The sequence below is a fragment of the Vicugna pacos genome, chromosome 6, assembly GCF_048564905.1.
Source record: "Vicugna pacos chromosome 6, VicPac4, whole genome shotgun sequence".
Classification (NCBI taxonomy): domain Eukaryota; kingdom Metazoa; phylum Chordata; class Mammalia; order Artiodactyla; family Camelidae; genus Vicugna; species Vicugna pacos.
The window spans coordinates 73,489,023-73,511,696 of NC_132992.1; the positions used below are offsets into that span (position 1 = coordinate 73,489,023).

At 38.0% G+C, this 22,674-nt stretch overlaps 1 protein-coding gene across 1 annotated transcript in view; it reads right to left on the minus strand.

Annotated features, from left to right (window-relative positions):
- Positions 1 to 7,833: 7,833 nt before the first annotated feature.
- The window catches only part of SPTLC2 (serine palmitoyltransferase long chain base subunit 2), an 80,504-nt gene continuing 65,663 nt past the window's right edge, over positions 7,834 to 22,674 (minus strand). Inside the window, exons 10-12 of the mRNA XM_072963507.1 lie at positions 15,244 to 15,379; positions 12,770 to 12,899; positions 7,834 to 8,218 (exon numbers count right to left, since the gene is read on the minus strand). Coding sequence (XP_072819608.1) covers positions 8,099 to 8,218; positions 12,770 to 12,899; positions 15,244 to 15,379 — 386 coding nt within the window. The 3' untranslated portion in view covers positions 7,834 to 8,098. The remainder of the gene's footprint in view (positions 8,219 to 12,769; positions 12,900 to 15,243; positions 15,380 to 22,674) is intronic.

Genomic DNA, 22,674 nt, shown 5'->3' on the forward strand with positions numbered 1-22,674 from the left:
TGGACAGGTTGGTGAGGAACAGTCAGAAGGCATTAGGAAGATGCCTACCCAGGGGCCATTTAGTGGCGCACCAAGGCTGTCTGGTTTCCATACAGAGACAAGGATCCCTGGAGGTGCTGGGAAGGATGGACAGAAACCCTGCCACAGGATAAAATTTGGGATCTGGGTTTAGCCAGAATGAAACTCTTAGAAAACTTCACAAAGTTCTGAGACACTACTTCTATCCGCAATAGCACCGCCTGGGACTCTGCAGTGTTTTGAATAGTGCATCACAGGGATTACTACAGGGGTTTGAACCCTGCTTCTACTGTCTTACTAAGAAGGTGATATTATTGGACAAGCTCTTTGACCTCTCTGTGCTTTTGTCATCTGTAAAGATGCATGGAGAGTGGGGGTGGGGGAAGGGGATGGGGGTACTTACCTCACAGGTGTGAGGAGTAAATATGAATCTAAATTAAGGATTTAGGGTGAACTATATGAAGTTGCCATTTTGGGGTCAAAAGGGTCAAATGTTGACAGTTTCTTATGTTTCAACATAATAAGATGCCTGGTGCTTGGTAAACACTCAAATATTAGCCCAAAGAAACCTAGTATTTAGGCACCTGCTATGCCATATTGCTTTGACTAAATGCAAGGCCACTTTGTTCTTATTTTTTAGTTTTTTTTTTTTTTTGGTGTAACTATTTTCACATTCAATCAAATATTTTGTCTTTTCATCAGACTTTTGCATCTTCCAGCCGATTAAACTTGGAGTTCAAAAATAATGAGTTCATTCATTCATGTGTACCTGTCTTTAAGTCGGTCACTACCACTCTACTGGGAGTCCCTCTCCCCTTTACCTGGACATCTATAATAGCCTCCTGATTACTTCTGCTGTATCCACTCTTGTTCTCATTCCCTCCTCCCCAAAAGCTGTTGGCTATCTTTTCTGTTCTTAATCAACTTTATTGAGATATAATTCATATACAGTAAACACACCCAATTTAATTGTACAGTTCAATGAATTTTGGCAATTGTATACATCCAGGTAACCACCACTACCATCATAATGTAGAATGTTCTCATCATTCCAATTTTCTTCCGTACACTGTAGGAAAAAAATACACTTCAGTGGAAAACAGTGCATTGTCTACATACAGTACATCCTTTTGAGTTATCTGATTCTAGTCTTGGGGCTATTTCACATCTTTGTAGGTTGTAGGTCACTAATAGCAAAGCAAAATAATTCTTGTCTGTAGAAATGCAAATTCTGTCCTGTACTGTGGTTTGATTGACCTTCCTCCCCTAGTGTGGAAGAAATCAGTTTTGTCTTTATTTGCACACTCAATATTCCTGATGTATAAAATTTGTTTTTCAATATCTGCTTTGAATTGGTTGTGATACCCTTACCAGTTTCCTTATTAATGAGCTAAATAAAATCTTTCATTTTTATATCTGTGAGACATGATTTTCTTCTTTTTTGAAAATTAAATTTTATTAGTCCCTTTGTACAGTTAATCCACACCTCCTCACCCTTGGCTACTGGTAAGCACTTATCCACTCTCTGTAATCATGTTAGTTTTGCCTTTTCAAAATCGTGTATCAGTGTAATCACATGTAAATACATACTCTTTTGTTTGGCTTCTTTCCTTGAGCCTGGTTTTGAGCTTCATCCATCTAGTTGCTGGTATCAGTAAGTTGTTCCTTTTCATTGCTGAGTAATATTCCATCACATGAATGATCATATAGCTTCTTTTTCCATTAACCATGATGGCATCTGGATTGTTTCCAGTTTTGGTCTATTATGAACAAACAAAGCAGCTATGAACATTCAAGTGCAAGTCCTCATGTGGACATGCTCTCACTTCTCATGGGGGAAAGGATTTGCTGCCAAAGAACTGCCAAATTGTTTTCTAAAATGACTGTACCATTTTGCATTCCCACCTTTGCCAACACTTGGTATTATAATTCTTTTAAAATTTAGCCTTTCTATTAGGTGGTTGAGTAGTGGAATCTTACTGCAGTTTTAATTTGTATTCCGCTAATGACCAATGCTGTTGAGCATTTTCCCATGTTCTTATTGGCCATTAGTGTACCTCCTTTTGTGAAGTTCTGATCAAATCTTTTGCCTATTTTTAAAAGAATAGTCTTGTCTTATTAAGGATTCTTTATATATTCTGGGTAGGAAGCCTTTGTCAGATGTATGTATTGTGGATATTTTTATTCCAGTCTGAGGTTTACATTTTCATTTTATTAAGTCTTCTGAAGTTTTCATTTTGATTATGTCTAGTTTATCAGTTTTTTTGAGTCATTTGTGTCTGAAGAAGTCATTGCTGCCTAGTCACAGATTTTCTGTTTTCTCCTGGAAGTTTCATATTTTTAGCTTTTCTGTTCAATTTATTTTTAATTGTGGTATATGATGTAAGAGTTGAAGGTCATTTCCCCTAGACATTTGTTGACTGTCCTTTCCCCATTGAATTAATTTGGCACTTTTGTCAAAGATCAACTAACCATATATGTGGATTTATTTCTGGATTCCCTAGTCAGTAATTGTCCTGTTAGACTATTCTAATGCCAATTCCACAGTCTTGGTTACTGTAGCTTTGTACAAAGTTTTGAAATCAGGTAGTACAAGTTCCTTTTCAAAGTTGTTTTGGCCATTCTAGGTCCTTTGCATTTCCATATAAATGTTACCAACTTGTCGATGTCTACAAAGCAGCACACTAGTGGCTATTTTTTTCAGTGCTTGAGACTTTTTAGTTTTCCCCAGTAGGTAAGACAAACTCCTCACCACCACAGCCCAGTGCGGCAGGCCTCTACCACCTCCTGGCGAGCTCCACCTCACCATTCTCCCGTTTGCTTACTGAGCATCAGCCACACTTTCTTTCAGGTCCTCCATTCCTTAGAAAAGTTTCCTCTATCACCTCTGTCCAAACCAGACACTGGTTACAATCTCTTATCGTGCTCTTACCTTTCCTTTATGGCACTTAGCAGCGTCTAAGATGGTATACATGGTTCACGTGCTTATTTGTGTACGAGAAAGTAGGAACTATATTGTTTTGTTTGCTGTTATTGGGAATGCTCAGTGCAGTGCCCAGCATGGAAACAGCATTCAGAATTTATTGGTTGAATAAATAAAGGCAGATACAGCTTTCCGAGTATTTTATTGGGGCAAAACAATATATTTGCATGGGATGATTCTTAAGTCATCTCAAGAAGCTCCCCTTCAGTTCTTAACATGCACTCTCGAAATGGATACACCTACCCCAACCCATTATTTATATAGCTTGACAGCCATCCAACAAAGCAAAGAAAAACAAATCACCTGGCAAAATAGAGAGACAGGGATGGGTAAGGGAGAGTGACATTTTAACACATTACTAAATTTAAAAACATTTATTTACATTTCCCCTTCTTACTTCCCCAGATTACGTGACCATGACAGACTGGAAAGGGGTATCACAGCACCTCTGGCAAAGCCCAGTTTACAGCAGTGGGAAAATATGGGACAACGAAATGAGGTCTCAGCTCCCCATAAGCTGTTTCTCTATTCTCATTCTCTTTCCCCCTTCTCTTCATGTTAGCTACCTTTCTACAGAGAGGGATCATCAAGCCTGTGTGGGCATGTGGGCTGACATGCTCACGGTGATCTCTTTAACATTCCGTGAAGAACCATCAAGGATGCTTTTTAATCATTCCCACCATTAATCACATCACTGAGGTAACAAGACCGACTGTTAAGGGTGAAGACAAGCTACCACTCCACCCTAGTCAGTGATACGTCCCAACTTCCTTGGAAGGCCTGGGTCGGGCACCCAAGCTTTACACAAGAAACTTGAGAATCGTGCTGGAAAAGGCAGACTCTGAGTGGGCTCAAGGCTCCTTGTGCACGGAAGGATCCGCTTATCCGTGCCGACGGCAACAAGGCAGGACGCCTGGCACGACATGAGGGCACTGTTCTTATTTTCGCCTGTCATCCCACCTCCCCACAACTGCTCAGAGATCAGAGCTGTGTGTATGCTTCATTAAAAACACAGTAACGGCAGTTTAAGAGCCACTGCACTCTTTAGGGTCAGTTTATTATAACTCATCATACCACAAAGAATCACAGTTTATCAAGCCATTTATCATGTGCACGACGTAGTAAACAAGACCTTGCCCACAGCTCCCCCGCCAAGCCAGTCTCAAGGGTGACTGGGAATGTGATACCTCCAGACTCAGCAGAAAAGACTAGCATAAACATTTTCAGTAAGGGCTCAAGCCGGCCCCTTTGGTTTCTTCCCTGGAAAAGGCTCAATCTATAGCAAAAGTGCTTGGAAAATTGAAGTCACTGGAAACGACAAAAGAGGCAACAGCATTTTCAATACAATTAAAAGCAGAGGCGTCATTGGCTAGTCCTGGCGTTTCTTCTGTGTAAGGTGGGAAGCCAGCCTTCTAACTCAGCTATCTGGGCACATGGCAACTGGCTGGAAGCCTGAAAACATTTCATGTGGATAAAGCTGTGGAGAGAACGGACACGCTTTTCTTCACGTGGAAGGCATTGTGATTAACTGGCTTAATGGATTAAGATGCCTGCTGGGCACTGAGCTTCCCGGTTAAGCAGACAGCAGCACATCCACAGGTTCTGAGGCTGCATTTAAGCAAACAGCTGCTCAACAGCCAAGAAGAATACTTTGATTTTCGGAACTCCCCCTTCGTAATTTCTTTGGGCTATGCTGATTTTACCTGTGTGAAATGCTCAACAGTTCTTGACCTTCATGAAAGCCTACAGAAGGAAAATCACGACTCTCCCATCTCTTCTAACTGTACAGGTTATACCAAGTAGAGATTAAAACCCATTCTGGAAGGCAGCTATGCTAACCACTATACCACCAACGCCGCTAAAACCCATTCTGACTTACCTGGAACACCAGGAAAGGAAAGACACCCTGGGAATTAGGTCACAGCAATTCTCTATACAAGAGAACTAGGAGACAGTCAACTGTGTTTAACCTCCTCTAGGTGGTTTTGCCACAAATTTGTACAAAAGAATAACCCAAGTTCTCTTTCTTCACTGCCTATGACATGACTAGCAGTTCTGTGCGGCTGCCCAACCCAGCATGACTGAGGGCCAGAGATCCTCACCAATTTGGAAAGGGGGGTGGGGGGAAAGAAACAGGGCCTTGGCCTCTGAAAGGACATTAGGCAAACACAGCCCTTAGTAGCTGTGTCAGACATTTTCTTTTCACCACGCATGACCACACCAGGAAGAAGCATGTTTGACTAACCTGAAATCCTCGCCCTATCATGAAAGTTTAAGACAGTAATGAAAGGACTGAGATGCTGAGTTCTTCAAACAAGCAAGCAGTACTCTGGGGCCTGGAGACAAGAATGTTTTTTTAAAAGGAAGAAATTTTCCAAAGCGAAGTGAAAAGTTAAAGTGCTCTAAAGACCCTGCTTCTGAACACTCTCTTTCAATATTTACTTGCTCTAGAAAGTACACCATATTCTAGGGTAAAGTTTTTAGAACAAAAGTGGAAGGAGAGAATCTGCCCCTGCCACTTGATCCATTCTTTGATGTCCCCTAGTCATAAACTTCCTGGTTTCTGATGCGATCTGCAGGAAAGGCAATGCTAAATAAACAGGGATGAGAAAAAGTGGTAAGGATTAGTCACACCTCTATTGACTAACTCTGACAATCAGCCTTGTGAGCTGATACCTATTTGAATCTCATCAGATTCTTGAAGTAGGCTGTGTTAAACCATATACTAAACAACACTTTTTAGTCCCAGATTTCTACATGATCCCAATGACTGTATTTATACACACTTGTATTTCCCCAAGTGGGAGGCTTGGTTAAATAATGATACTTGTGATATGACTGGACCCTAGGCTTATATTATTTAGTTTAGAGACAACCAGTGTGTATAATGTTTTCTCCTTTAGAAAGCAGAGGTCATGGATAGATCACAAGAGTTTTAGCTCTTCAAAATAAATCTGTAACTCAACTATACTTATCCTAAAATAACTGCACCAGCAAAGTGATATATATGTATATATATTTTAATGCCCCTACTAAGTGACATTTTAAGTTGCAGTGACTTCATGCAAGCCAAAATAAAACACTAGCTGTAAGTTCATTGCTTTAAGTTTGTGACTTCTGCAAACCCTACACCACTAAACAGTCACCACAGTGCAAAAGCTCTCTGGTATTCTAATGGGGTTCTGTGGTGAGGAACTAGATATGCAGGAAAGGTTAGTAATGTATTTTACTTTACAGGACTAATGACTTAGTTATCACAATCTTTTTTACTTCAGCTTGTGCATGCTATCTATATGTAGTCCCTGTATCTTTACTTGGTACTTTAAATTCACCTTTATCTGTTCTTAAAAAAGTAAAATAAAAACCTTGGAATATTTCAAGGGCTTAAGGCTCTCAGATGCTGAGAGTAACCAAAGATAACTTAAGACATGAAAACAAAACTCCACAAACCATAGTATTGCTTATTTCCTCCACTACATGTATGTGCAAGAACATACCACAGCTGATCACAGGATGCTCAGGAGAATCTGGACTGAGAATTTTTACCAATAAAAGGAGGGATTTAAAAAATAGAGATGTGCAAAACTACTTTCACACGATACTTTTCCAATCCATTCTCAATCTTTCCCCTATAATACTTGATGGCTACTAAAAAATAAACTGATCTTGGGCATAAAAAAAGTCAAAAAATTCTCTTCACTTAAGCATTGGTCAACAGAAAAAAATAAGAACTTCAATATGGTGATTTCCAGATTTGTTCTTTGGTCAAGCAGTATAAAGCTCTCTGAAAGAAGTCCCCTTACCTGGTATGAAAACAGAGTCAAAACAGAAGGTTAGCAAAGAAGTAAATGTTCAGAATTTCTCGAGGGATGGTGGGCAGGGTAGCAGGAGATGGAGCCCCGTAGGCCCCAGATGCCAGGTTAGAACTGCATTAGGACATCAAGAATAAGGGAGAACTGGCCTCAGAGTGAAATTTAAATGGGTCATCTTCTAAAAAGGGTAAGTTGATAGACGTTAATCCTTAAATTAGGAACATGACAAATGATTTCTGAGCAGAGCTTTACCAACATTTTCCTTTATCAGTTTAAATCCTAATCTGGACCCAGATCCAGGCAGAGGCTGTCATAAGTTTGAAAAGTAGAAAGCAGTAAGAACCAGACCACAGACATTCTGCAGGGAACAATCAATTCTTTGCACAGCGCCCCTGCCCTCTCACCCCAGCAGGAGTGCATGTCACTCTGTCAAGCAGCTTTATACACAGAACAGTGAAGTGTGAGTCAGCTTCACCAGAGGTCTGACCAGGGTGGGATGCGGGCGCTTTTAAAACAATTTAAGTGCTTTAAATAGAGGGTAGGAGTGTTACATTATGGCTTGGGAAGAACCCAGAAATTGGACATATGCTCAGATGTGACCATTATGAAGAATATTTGATGGTGAAAGAAGAAACCATCTAGTGACCAGAACGAAATGGAATAAGACCAAGCCTGGGAGGCTCCTGGCCAGGGAAGGTTAGACAATGAGGGAGGGTTCCAGCAATGTTAGTTTTTACTGTTTTTCTTAAATGGCTAAACTTAAGACACATGAAAACACTGGTTGATCACATGACTGGTTAATTAAGGATTCCAAAGTTGGCAGCCTCTGAGACCTGGACTGGAAGTAAGTGGAAGTCACTTGCTCCCCAGAAAGGAGGGTCAGGTGAGTCAGAGGCTACAATGCCAGGGCCAGCAGGAGCTTTCGATGGGCCCACATCTGCCAGGTGGCTGGGAGAGGTGAATGGTCTGCGTGGTTAGCCAGAGACGGGCTTGGGTCAGCGTGATTTCACAAGTAGAATAGTTATAAAATAAAACATTTTTTAATGGACAAAAAAAGCAAAGTGAGTTCACCTTTTTTTTTTTTTTTAAAAAAAGGTGAAATGTAGCAAAGGAAGGACGTGAAGCAGTTTTTTTACTATTTACAAAATGCCATTTAGACTGGAGGTGGCCACCATCAGTAGTTGAGAAAATGTCTTGCACAAGAGATGGCCACAGGGAACTGGCTCAGAAAGGCCACCCACGTCCTGGGTGAGGGCGAGTTCCTCTAGCAGAGCACCAAAAAGGCTCAGTCTTCTGTTTCTTCATATGTAGTCTCGTCAAAGGGCCTGTCCAGTAGAGGCACCAACCGGTGACGGGAATACTTCAGCTGCAATAGGTCCCCAACTTCATCAATCTCCTTTAAAGCCTGAAATATACAAAACAGAGCAGAAGTTGGTCAGAGCTAGGAGGATGAGGGCACACCTGCTGCTTCAGTTTTCTAAAAGCAATCATGGCACAGTTATCCTGTGGTGGGACCATGTCTAGTGCATTTACTCTGAGCAGATTACAGTCCAGAGCTCCTTTTTGAGCAAGGACGTCAAGCTGACCACGAAGAACAGGTTGTGAAGAGCAGGGATGCAGGATACAGGGTATATAATTCATCAAAGTAGGATGTGCTTAGCAGAAGGAATATGCACCCTGAATTTGCCAGGCTGGCTACGATCTGTCATCTCTCCTTTTATCCGTCAGTACTTGCTCGTTCTGTTATCATACTACCAGAAAAGTGATGTGAAGTCTGCACTGGGATGCTTCCTAGATGCAAGATGAAGAGAGTCCCCAAAGTGGACTGCTGTGAAGACTTAGTAAGAAAAAGTGAAAGCTGTTAGGAGGAGACGGTGGGTAGGTAATGGACAGGGTGTAGGGAAGGGAGCAAGGAAAGAACAGAGCTGGCATTTAAACTCAGGTCTGATTTTAAACCTCCAAATTCGAACACTGAGAGATCATCTTGTCTTTCCGTCAAAACTCTTAATTATCTCAGTAACTGCTTTTCTGTGAAATTTGCTCTTTTAGTTTTCAAAGAAACTAAGTTTCTTATTAAAAAAATTCAAACACTAAGACAAGTTATGAAGTGAAAGTCTCTTCCTCATTGCTACACTAGTCCAACAGGTAACCTGTATATAGTTTCTTAGATGTACAACACACCCCCAACAAAAAAACAAACTCCTGGATTAAGTATAACACACATACAGCAAAGCACATAAGTCACAGTTTACACAGTTAACCTGTTTAAAAAGCAGCGCACAGGAAGTCATAATAGAAAATCCCAATATAAAAGAGGGATATGTGCTCAGAATTTCTGAGAAAATATTTAATAAAAGGACAAGGAAACTCTAAGCCCCAGATACCTCTCAGAAAAATCCAACAACGACAGCAAAAAATTTTGAATCCTAAAATGATTATAAATCAATAAAAAATGTTAAAAAAAATTTTGACTCCTAGATTCTAAGGCTTTCTAATGAAAGCACCTGGCACAGGTCACAGACTGCACTTTCAGCTCATGGTGGCCCTCCAGCCCTGTTATCCACGCCCAAGCACCTGTGGATGTTGCCAAGCAGGTGTAATCAGCCTCAGTCTTGGAGACAATGGCTCTGTCAATGACACCATCTCATTAGACTAAGAAACGGTAATGTGGGCAGTAGGAGCCCTGTTGCCCAAGTGTGACTCTCCAAATTTCTATCACATCATATAAATCTTCTGTCCACTCTTATGGTTATAATTCCATATGAAAATGTTTACCTTCTAGTTCAGAAAAGGGAATCCGTTGATTAGTAAATAGACACATGTATCTGTTCTTAAACTTAAAATAAATCAGTGTTTGTAGAGAGGAAAAAAACCCAATAAACAGCATTTCTTATTTATTCTAGCATAAAAAATAATATTCTTCACTCCAAATGTGAAAAATATAAGAAGCAAATAAAAGCTGGACTTCAACATGCTATCAGAACAGTGATATCTTCGAGATGAGGTTTAATTAAAAGCTCCATATGGAAATAATTCAAGACTGAATTTCAGCTGGGAGACCCATTAACCATTTATTCCCCTGACCTCTGATACAGAATTTATTAATTTAAAACAACACATGACTTACTGGGAGCACAAAGTAAAGAATTTTCACAAACTCTGACTTCAGAAGAACCTGGTATTTTTTCATCAATGTAAAAAAGAAAATGAATAGAAACAGAAAAAAACCCACAGCAGCCCAGTGGGAACTAAACAAGATTTCTGTTGATCCCATACAAAATATCTCAGATGAACAGGTTTTATTTACCTAAAAGATAAAATTGTGACTAGAAATTGCTGGCCATGATATGGGGTTACCTGGTTAGATTAGGAATAATGAATCATTACAAGTATCACCATTTGTTAACAAATAGTCTACACTGAACCTCTGGATCATGGGGGTAAGATGGGTTCTTAGGGGAAAAGCAAGTTAATTACAGGGTTGAGTATGCCCTTGAATAAGAGAATATTCTAGGACAGCTGTGCACCCCTGAACTGATAATCTTGCTCTTCTCATTTTAAAAAATAATAGCTCTGTTAAGATACAATTCACATGCCACAAAACTCCCCTTTTAAAAAGTGCTTCTGCATACATTGGTATAGTTGTACAACTTTCATCACTATCTAATTTTAAAGTATTATTACCTCAAAAACACAAACCCCATACTCATATCCTCATTCCTCCTTCCCCCAGGCCCTGACAACCACTGATCTATTTTCTGACTTAGTGGGTTTGCATATTTTGTATATTTCATATAAATGTGGTCTTTCGTGTCTTCTTTCACTTAACATAATGTTTTCATAATATTTTCAAGGTTCATCCATTTCGCAAGGTTGCAACTTCATTCTCTTGCATGTGGTTATCCAGCTCTCCAGCACCATTTGAAGAGACTATTCTTTCCCCACTAACTAGTCTTTGCTCTGCTCCCTTGCTGAAGATCAGTTAGCTATAGATGTTTGGGTTTATTTCTAGACTCTTAATTCTATTCCATTGGTCTATATGTCTACCTTTACGCTAGTACCACACTGTTCTGACAACTATAGCTTTGCAGTAAGTTTTGAAATCAAGAAGCTTGAGTCCACCAAATTCTACTTTTTTTTCCCAGCTGATTTGGCAGTCTGGGGCCCCTCACAGTTCCACATGAACTTGAGGATCATCTTTTCTGTTTCTGGAAAAAAGAAAAAAAGCCACTGGAATTTTGATGGGGATTGCAGTGCAGTATAGATCCCACTGTACTGCCATCTTAAAAATATTAAATCTTCCAACCCATGAACATGGGGTATCCCATGGTCATTCATTATCTATTTTAATTTAATATTTAATATTATTAATATTATTTATACTTATATATATTTATTATTCCATTTATCTAAGTCTTCTTTCATTTTTTTCAGCAATGTTTTATAGCTTGCAATATGCAAGTCTTTCACCTCCCTGATTAAATTGATTCCTACTAGGTATTTTATTCTTTTGCATGCTATCATAAATAAAATTTTAATTTCCTTCTCATTTGTTCATTGCTGTTATATAGAAACACACTAAGTTTTGTGTGTCTATCTTTTACTGTACAACTTTGCTGAATATATTTATCAGCTCTAGCAGGTCAGTTTTTTTGAGTGGATTTTATGGCATTTCCTATATATAGAATCATATCACAGGGCCCATTAATAAATGTTAAGTTTGTATCTCATAATGTTCATGTTTACTTCCATAAAACATCATATGACAAAGTTACTTCAACAGACCCATGGTTTCAAAAAATGCACTGTAGGCTTTTAAAAAAAAACTAAATGGAAGGCAAAGTCAAACAATCCTTCAAGAGGATCTTATGAAAAGGATTAGAACTCTCAAATGGCAAACATGTTTGCTGGCAAATGAAAATCTATTGAGACAGCCTAACTACGTCTAAGTTATTTCATGAATGTGTAGTTATAAGGAGTCAAAATTATTATTAGAAGACATAGTGTATTACTACAGCCATTGCTTTTGATGACACAGGTATTTTAAAAAGGCATGTTGAAACTCCTAAACATGCAAAGAGAGTAGAATGAAAGAAAGGCTGCTACCACTGGGTTAAAAAAATAATCAATGTAGAAACAAATTCTCCAGTAAGATTTCTGAGATATGGGAAAATGCACTGAAAAAAACTGAAAGGCATAATCAAAATAAAGAAAAGCAAAGATATACTATCAATAAACTGAATCCAATTTCACAGTGTCAGGAGGTTAAGAATGTACTCATAGAAGTTTTGCTATGTAGAAAATAGGGAGGAAAAATAAAAATCTTTAGCTATTCAGAAAATTAAAATGTCAATTACCCTACTATGTGACTGGCACTGTGGTAAGTCCTGAGGATAGGGAGTGAGAAAAATAGACTTAGTCCCTCCTTAAGATTTGTCTAATGGAGAAGATTGCCATTAAATAATTATAAGGGTAAATAATTTTCTAAGGGGGAGTCTTAAGAGTCCCAGAAACACGTAGCAAGAGGGTTTGGGAAAACCGTTGAGCAAATTTCCTTTAAGTGGAGATGTAAAGAATGAGTAGCAGTCAGCCAGGCAAAGGGGAGAAAAGGGTAGAGAGAACATTCCACAGACAGAACAACACACAAGAAAGCTTAGAGTAGAAACAGCCAGAACAGAAAGAGAATTATACAGCTGGACAGACCATAAAGAGGAAGAGAGTGGAACAAGAAGCCAGAAGATCCCCCAGAGCCCTGATCATGCAGGGTCTGGTAGACGATGCTAACAGTTGTATAATTTTTGGAAACGGTTTTAAGCAGCATTGTGTCCTTCCTCCTCTATAGTACCAGTAAATATCTTAGGTGCCCAAAGAGGAGCAACAGATGATTAATTTCATCTGAAACACAGGCCTTCTTAGAATAAGGCATATGTATATCAAAGTGAAAGTGTTTACTTACAGTATCAAGTATTTCTTTGGTATGAGCTGCTGACAGGCAAAATCTGGCTCTGGATTCAATGATTGGAGTAGCAGGAAATCCTACCACAACTACACCAACATTCCGCTTCAGCATCTCCCGTCCAAAGGCGCTGCAAAGGGAAACAAGGACAATAAACCAGGGAGAATAACAAAGCACACGGTACAATGGTCTTGCAGTCCTGAATGCTTTAAGCTTTTGGACGACACAGGCCCTAGGGACTTCTATTAGGAATTTTTTCGTAACTTCTTTGAAAGTTAAAGTTGACAGTTCACAAAGACTTCTTTTATTCAAACTGAAAGAGGTCTTCTCCCAAATGGTTTCTTTCACAAAGGTGACGGAATATAGTTGGCAGAGACCAGTTTTTAATAGGGCTTGCCTAAAGTGATTTGCAACTGTAGCCTTAAGGTGTCCCTGACACGTACGTAACAGCGGTTCAGAAGTTTCAAAATGAACTTGAGTTTAAAACCTGGTCCTTGAAATGTTAGGCTTGGCAGTTTAAAAATTCTTGAGATTAAGGATGCAGAGGATCTGCCGTAATGTGGACATCTTCCTTCTGGCAGAATGGCCGATGAACATTAGCCCTCCAGACCAGGCATTTCTTTGATCGACACAGGTGTTAAGCTGCCTTTGGAATTTGGGGTTTCCTTTGGTGTTTGTGAGGTCAGCTCGCTTCCAGGCTTCAGATGAACATCCAGACTGAATAATTCTTGTTTAACTCCCAACCCCAAGCCAAACTGGTGGCATGGGACCTTATTCCACATCTGTATCTTGGCTAATTAAGAAAATTCTAACTTTCATGTAAATTTTGTTAGTTACTAAATTATGTTATTCTTTTGTCCTTTTCTCTTGTTGACCTTATTCCTTTTTGACTTTCCCCTTAACTGTTTAAGGCATTTGAGAATAAAAAATCCCACTCATTTTAGTTGTATCAGTAACAGTGCCAGCTTTCCCAGTGCAGTACCTAGTACATCATCTTCATTGTACTTCCTTTGTGTCAGGCTGAGCCTGAGCGCCCCACATCTTTGGCACATGCTGTGGAACTCTCTGGTGCTTTATTTCAATTCTGTCTCACCCCCTCTAAATCTTAATTAATGTACACAGTGAGTTTTACCTAATGCAGAGTAAATTAGACACAGTCCTCGCTAAAGAAAGGGTTCTAGACTAAGTCAGTCCTCCAGACCTCATAACTTTTTGTGTTTATTTATGATAATTCCATTTAAAGAAGAATGAGGGAAATCCTATACCTCAGCTTTGGTTCATTTCCACCACCTCCTTATGCCCCTATGACTTCCTGTTAGAAACTGAACTCCTCTTTTTCCCTCAATGAGCACCTTTCCCCAATTTCTTCCTCAATATTTTTGGAGTCACCATACTTTCAGGTTCCTTGATTTAACTTTCCTTCCTATATTCACTTTAATAAACATTTACTGAGTGCCCTCTGAGTGCTAAGGACTATTCTAGGCACTGCGGATTCAACAATGAATAAAAATATTTGTTCCTTTAATGAGTTCAATTAAACCTGAGAAATGATCCTTAGCCAATTTTATATTTAAGATCCAGTCAAAACCACAAATTTGAAAAGATGTGCCTTTTTTACTGAGCCTATACTAAGCAGGTGACTCCTTTATTTTATATCTCTGATGAAATTTTGCACATAGTTATTTTGCAAGTAATTTTATTTGTTCAATTCATATATGCTTTCCCAATGTATTTTGGTTTCATTATACATCTGGACTTCTCGAATACATTGAAAGCTATTCCAGGACAAAGATTTCCACTATATATGCCTTGTAGAAGCCAAAGAAGCTGGTGTAATGTGCACATCTAATAACTGTGCAGTAACATGGCTGATCTCATGGCCCACTGCTCCCCCCTGGGCACTGCCCTTCAGCTCCACTCACTTCCTGCTAGTCTTCCATCAGCTAAGCACGTTCCTGTGTTCTGGCCTCTGCACAGGAGCTTCTTTTCGCTAGGTGGCTAACTTGCTCAGCTAATTCAAGCTCAGATATCATCTTCCTTACCCACTGAGGCTCTCCCTGACCACCCCATTTAATACTGTAATCTGCCCAGCCACAGGCACTCTCAGTCCTCCATATCCTGCTCTATTTCTTCCCACAGCATTGAATACTTTCTAACATTATTACATAATTTACTTATATGCTAAGTTTGAGTCTTGCCCCACTAGAGCATAAGCTCCACGAGGACAGGGATTTTTATTTCTGTGTTTTGTTCACTGACCTGTCTCGATCCCCTAGAAGAGTGCATTAAACTCAAATGTTTGTTGAATGAAAGACTAACAAGTTAACATAGTTTACATTGGAATCCACTCTTTAATTTATGGTACATCTAGCAAATGAAGGCTAACATAGATAATTTTACATAAGCCTGAGTCTCACATCACAGGAAACCTCGAGTCTGTTGAGAGAATAACCTATAATTTGCAAAAAATGTACCCAATTTTGGCTGGCATGTAGAGCATCAGAGGCACCACTGGGGAATCTTCATTTCCATAAATGATGAAGCCCATCTCCTTCAGGCGTCTTCTGAAATACCTGGTGTTTTCAGCTAACTGCTGTATACACTCTTTGCCTGGAAAATCATGGGGAGAGAAAGAAAATAACACTAAGAAAACAGGAGTGGAAAAAGACAGTAATTTCCTCTATCTCTATCCTATCAAACAGTTCTACATTTTGTTTCTTCCTTTCCAACATACAATATTTTTACACAGTACACTGTAAAGAATATAAACAGAAACACATATATCTTGCTTTGTATTCTGCCATACTAGACACTGACAGCAGATTTTATAATAATATACAGAATAAAGTTTACTGATTAGCATTTCCATGCACGTTAGCAGCCTCGAACATCTGCATTGATACCACCTCACTTAACACTACTATCCCTTCACAGCAGGCAGGATATTTATCATCATTTTCATTTTATACATTAGGAGACTCATAAAGGTAGTGACTGGCCTACAATCACACAGTTTGAGGGGCACAGCTGAGACTAGAATCCAGGCCTCTCAACTTCACTACTCATTCCAACTGTGCTGCAAGTAATTTTACACATAAGACCAGAGATAGAGCCATTCAGAGCCCCAAATTTTCCTCTTAAGAGATTGAATTTTTGTTACTATTTCCCTAAAACTTCTAGCAATAGCATATCTGTATCACATAATGTCATATTTTTAATCCTACTCTGTTCATCTCCCTAAAACACAAGCGGATTAAGACGTACATTTTTCTAACCACTAACTGCCTAAATTTTTGGCCTAGTTTTGACTTTATGACAGGTCAACCTATGAATAGATGTCCAAAAACAATTGTTCTTTTATAGAAAGCAAGCCATAAGTTCAAAAGATCAGCTTGCAAAGGACTAAGCACTGTTTCATGGTTTTTCAACCATGAATACTCACAAATAAGAAAAGGTCACAGTCATTTTTTCACATATATAAAAAAGTCAGCAAATTCATATTTTTAAAAATACAAAGCAGCACACAGCTGAAAAGATAAATTAATCAGAAATACAGATGACCAATAACTGTCCTTAGAATCAGAATACTAACATATCCATCATTGATTGGAAGCTATGCTAGATAGGTCTGCTACAAATAACTCCAAATTAAATCTCTTTATGCAAATAATTTCAAGTTGACCAGAGAAGCACACACAAGCTTAGTTTAATGTGAACACTAAAGAACATCATTTAAGTCATGACATACAACATACAAATATTAAAGCAGATATTAAAGTATACTATATTTATGTTGAGAATTGACGAGTCATAGACCCTATTCTCCCCTAGAAATTCCAACACACGCTTACTCTAGATTTAGAAAAGAGACTTCCACTTCTGGCCATTACAGAGTACCCAGAACCAGATTTACTTTCCTGCTTGTAAACAACAGAAAGTTGGACAGAATATATAAAATAATGGTTTTTAGACACTGGGCCACAGGCAGTGCAAGACTGTGCTGCCAGAGAGAAGGGAAACAAGAAGTGAGACTTTGGACTGGCCCCCTACTGCTAGAAGACAGGTCCCGGGCTGCTTCAGGTGGGGGAACTAGAATTGTTAGTTGAGGACACCAGAGGTCAGGGTTGGGGGGCTAAGGCGAGCAGCATAACAGGAGAGGAGGAAGGTGCACAGAGAGAGCGTCAGGGATCTGCAGCAGGGACCCCTAGAGCCTCTGGCAGAGTGCTGATCTGCGTACTTATAAGAAGAAAACATGAGGGGCTGGGGAAAGCTCCACCAGAAAGCAGCAGAGTGAACGGTTCCCCGCACTCATACGGAGTTGAGAATAGTTTGTATTTTCACCAAGCAGAAAGAAAAGACCTCAGATTCACACTAGTAGAAGAGTTAAATTAGCCCTATACTGAAAGCTGCTCTGGCCATCCTAATACCCCTTAAAAGCAAGTCTCAAAAACGATCCAAACAATCCCACGAACAAAGTCCAACACTATTACCTAAGGGAATACAACAAAATGTAGCCTCTAATAATTTAAGATTCACAATGTCTGGCATAAAATTAAAAATTCCAGGCACTCAAAGAAATAGGAAAATATGACTCAGCAACCAGGAGAAAAGTCTATCAATAAAAACAGACCAGAAAGGACAGAGTTTTTTAACAGACAAGGATGTAAAAATGTTATTATAAATATGCTCCATGCATTCAGAAAGGTAGAGGAAACATGATGAAGAGAGAAAGGAAACACATAAAAAGGAACAAATAATTGACATATGCAATAATGATGATGAATCAGAAAAGTATTATGTTAAATGAAATAAGCCAGACACAAAAGACAATACAATTGTGGACTCATTTATAGGAAATTCTTTAAGAGATCTAATTATAGTGATTGAAAACAGATTAGTGGTTGCCAGGCAATGGAGAAAGGACTGACACCAAAGGGGTATGAGGGAACTTTCCAGGAGTTATACCTCGCTTATGGCGTCGTTACATATGACAAAAGTCATGGATTTACACACTTAAAATTGGTGAATTTTATTGTATACAAATGATATCTTATTAAAAAATTTTAAAAATTAGTGACACATTTGCTAAGTGTACATTATTTTTTTCCTGCACCACTTACTGTTTTACAACTTGCTACCTTTTTCTTATCACAAACTACCTCCCGTTAAAATTTTTTTCTCATTCCAAGATTATCAAGAAAAATTATCAAGGAAAAGAAAAAATGTTAAGAGATATAGACTTTAACTCTTCCACTAACTGCTGTATCATTTCTTTAATGAAAGGAAGTGGAAATCTCAGTCTCATCATTTGCTGTCATTTGTCCCCTGAAAAGAAGAGTCCCAGAGGAAAACACATCTAAAATAACACTCATATAGACAACAAAAAGATGGTGGGAACAGGCATTTAAAACTCCCAACTTATATATCTTCATAACTGCTGAACAGTATTCCTTAGGAAAGATATACCACAATTTGTTTATATATTTACATGTTAATGAACATCAGAGTTCAGATTATCAACCTTCATTTTAGCAGTTTATAAAGTTCAGATTAAAAAGAATTCTCCCTAAATAGAGGATGTGGAGAAAAGGGAACTCTTGCAAACTGCTGGTAGGAATGAAAACTGGTGCATCCACTATGGAAAACAGTATGGAGGTTCCTTAAAAAACTAAAAATAGAACTACCACATGATCCATCAATCCCACTCCTGGGTATATATCTGGAAGAAAACAAAAAGACTAATTAAAAAAAATATATGCACCCCAATGTTCATAGCAGCACTACTTACAATAGCCAAGGCATGGAAACAACCAAAGAGTCCATCAACAGATGACTGGATTAAGATGTGGAATACATACACATGGAATATTACTCAGCCATAAAAAACAATGAAATTCTGGCATTTGCAGCAACAGGGACGGACCTAGAGGACATCACGCTTAGTGAAATAAGTCAGCAGAGAAAGACAAATATTATATAAGACGTATATGTAGAATCTAAAAAATAATATGAATGAATGTATATACAAAACAGAAACAGACTCAAAGCCACAGAAAACAAACTTGTGGTTACCAAAGAGGAAAGGGGCAAAGGGCTAATTTAGGAATTAGGGATTAACAGATACATACTACTGTATATAAAACAGATAAACAAGGACCTACTGTATGGCACATGGAACTATATTCAATATCTTGTAATGACCTATAATGGGAAAGAATCTGAAAAACAACAAATATATGTATATGTGTATAATTGAATCACTTTGCTGTATACCAGAAGCTAACACATTGTAAGTCAACTATACTTCAATTTAAAAAAATCTCCTAAATAAATATTTAAGCATCCTAGTCATGCCCAAATAAGGGAAGAATTACTCTAATTGGCAACTAACAGTTCAGTTTCATTTGATTCTAACTGCTTTAGGTAGATATGGTAAAATAATATACTACAATTGATCCTTGAACAGCACAGAGGTTAAAACACATATAAATTTATAGTCAGTCCTCCATAGGCGAGATCCCTCTGAATGTGCAGATTCAACCAACCAGGGACGGTGAAGTACTGTAGTATTTATTATCGTAAAATATTCACATAAATGTGGACCCAGGCAGTTCAAACATGTTGTTCACAGGTTCACTGTACTTACACTTTATACACAAAGAAACAGGCCCATAAATGTTAAACTACTTTCTCTAAGGTCTTTCATTTAGTAGGAGGCAGACCAAGATTTTCTGACTCCACTTCAGTGCTTTTTCTCCTATATCACACCAAAAAATTACGTATTTTTCAAACTTTAAAGTTTTAACCCTTTCCTGGGTAACAATATCTGTATTTTACTTTTTAAAGGGCACTTACTGGCAAATGAATGGGATAGGGATGAATGGGGATGGGAGCTTAAGGAGACACCGGACAAGTAAGAGACAAGTAGAAAGCAGTTCTTCCAATAAATTCATCACGATCAGCAAACTGCAATCATCACTGGTGGACAGTGGGATAAAGACTGAGTAGAAGCGTCAAGATCATTGCTAGAGAAAGATGCAAAGTAATTAGAAATGGCGGTCACAGTGAATCACAGAAATTAACTGGTCTGTGTATCCTATGAAACTACTAGGCTGAACAATGAAACTGCCAATATTTGACTATTTTTGACCTAAAAAAAGGAAATTTCTTCTGGTTCAATGGAATAATTTCAAAGATAATAACAGGAAAAGCAGTCAAGTGTAGCTAAATCAGTAAGCTTTGGCAGTTATACAGATTGGAAAGTAGCTATCCCTAATTCCTGAGGTGATACCAAATTTTAAAGACAACAGTTATTCATTTTGAATTAAATACCATATAAAATACCAGTTAATATTAATACAAGAACCTTGGTATTTAAGTCCAATCTGATAGCTCAGTTGTAAAGAGTTTTCTTACTGCAGAGCTGCAGCAAGTATCTGGTCTAAAACAGATTTAAAAACAAGGTTAGCCCTGTTAAAAGATACTAACTCTTAAAAGGTCTTTATCCTTGCCTCAGAGAGGACACAGATGGTAAAACAAGAAGTCAACCTTCTTCTCTACGTTTCAAACATAAACCTTTACTTTTAAGGGTGATAAAAAGCATAAAAGCAATTTAGAGAAAATCCTGTACTGATTCTCTTTGAACTTTACAAATAAACCTTACTGTGATGATGGCTGTCCTTTTGGACTTCTTTAATGTGTTTGTTAGAATGAAGCCAGTTTTAGAATTTCTTCACTAAAAATCTACAGCTTGGCATGAAAGAAAGAGAGGAAAATAAATACGCGTGTGTAGTTAATGTCCCAGGAAATGCAACAGATAACTTTAATGGGTCATTTCTTACTCCTCAATGTCTTTGTAACAACTCTTATGCTAAGGAAGGAAGTAGTGAATATGAAGGATCAATGGGTTGTGATGGCATCATTAGATTTAATTCTTTCAAGGAAAGAGAAAGCCTAAAAAGGATGGAGGATGGAGGCATCACAATTATCTATGTCCTGATAACCATTATGTATTGATAACTTTAAATAATTTTACAAAATAGAATTAGATTTAGAGAGTTACATTTATAAACCACTGCCAAGTAGATTTTGAAGGTGTACTGACTGTACTTCAGGTATTTTCAAAAGAAATATTTTTATCAAGTCTTAATTCAGATTTCTCAGGATTCGCAGCTATGTAATCTTAAGGTTTGAAGGAACTACTGCATTATTTCTCAAATAAAATTCTGTAAGTTCTCCTAGACAGGTATTAATCAGAAAAATAGTGTTCTATGAGCTATAAATTTTCAGGACTGGCTATAAAAGCAAGATAAGATCTATGTACAAAGTAAGGTATACAAAAGGCAGCAGACATTTTGTCTTAAGTGACATTAGTGCTAACTACTCAGAACTTATGCTTCAAAGAATATAGCATGTACTCACCTGCTTAAATAACAATATAATTTTTAATTTAGCTGATGAGCTTTTAATAACTTATAATCAAGAAAATGAGTGTGAGTCTGCAACTTCAAAAATAACATTTCCAGTGTTAACTGAAATCTTTCAAAATAAAAGACACAAATCTAAATGATGTTCAGTCAGAGTTGGTCCCTCACTCACATTATACTCTATTACACAACTCCTAAGCTTCTTAGATTTCCTGGATATGCTGATTTAATCTGCCTCCCTGGGAAAAATAAAACAAAATTACTGCTATTCCTTAGCTCTATACGTTCTGACTAATTATAATGGGCTGGAAGAATTTGACATTTAAGAACTTCTTCCCCTCCTCCCTTCTTCTTACAGGTCACAATATCAAAGCAGATAAGGGTTTTCTCAGGTCCCCCAAACAGAACAGGTAGCCCCAAGGATGGTTTGCATTAATTAGGAGTTATGGGACATAAGGCAGGATGGAATATGGAAAAATACTACTCATCACCTACGTCTAATTTATACTACCAAAAACATTACATTATGGATATTTCACACAGTATCTCTTTAGTACTTTGTGTCTAAGAATCAAACTTAACTATCAATCTTTCAGTTTAATCATCTGTCCAAACTCTTATTTTTGCTTTTGGAAGGTTACTTTTTCTAATACTTTACTTTGATTGGATTATACTGCAGAGTGAAAAGGAACATGTTTCACTCCTGCGTTTTCTTCTCTTGAAAAGCATTTTCTTTAATAAGCAGAATAAACTTAGACATTTTCAGTATTTACTTCACGTTAAACTTTAACTCCACTGAAATCTAAAACCAGAGCTTATATCTTAGAGACCTCTTATGCAAGTCTTTATAATATCAGGTAACTCAAATCACAGGCAAACTGTGTTTTCAAAGGCTATTCCCATTGTAATTATGGAAACTCCTAGTACTGACTCTTTTTAAAGCAAAGAAACTATGTAATACAGCAAGCACAGTGCCAGACTCAGTAAACGCTTTTTCCCTTTCCTTGTGCTAGTAAAGCAATTTCTAATCAGGGGAAAATTATATTTAGCTTCAGTTATTTTATCTCTAAAAATTACCAAGTCAACTACTAACCAGCCTTACTTCCTATAAGATACTACTTTACAGCCTTCCATAAGTGAATGGAAGAACATGTTGATTTATATTCATTTAAACGAACTTGGTATTCTCTTGCACTAGTGGTGCTACATCTAAATCCAACATTAGGACAACAGCTCCATCTCCTTCTCAGCTGGAAGTACTTTGGGCTTGTGTGAAGGAGGTATCAGGTGTGCCTTAACTACTGGCTGCTGTTACAGCAGTTCCAAGAACTGTAAATAGTTGGCAAAAAACCTCAGATGCAATCACGATGACACTTTCAACAGAGACAAGCAAACTAGGGCTAAGAATAATTAAAATTCTTTTCATTCTCAACACTTAAACCACAGCATCCTTCATACACCACAGCATCCTTCATACAC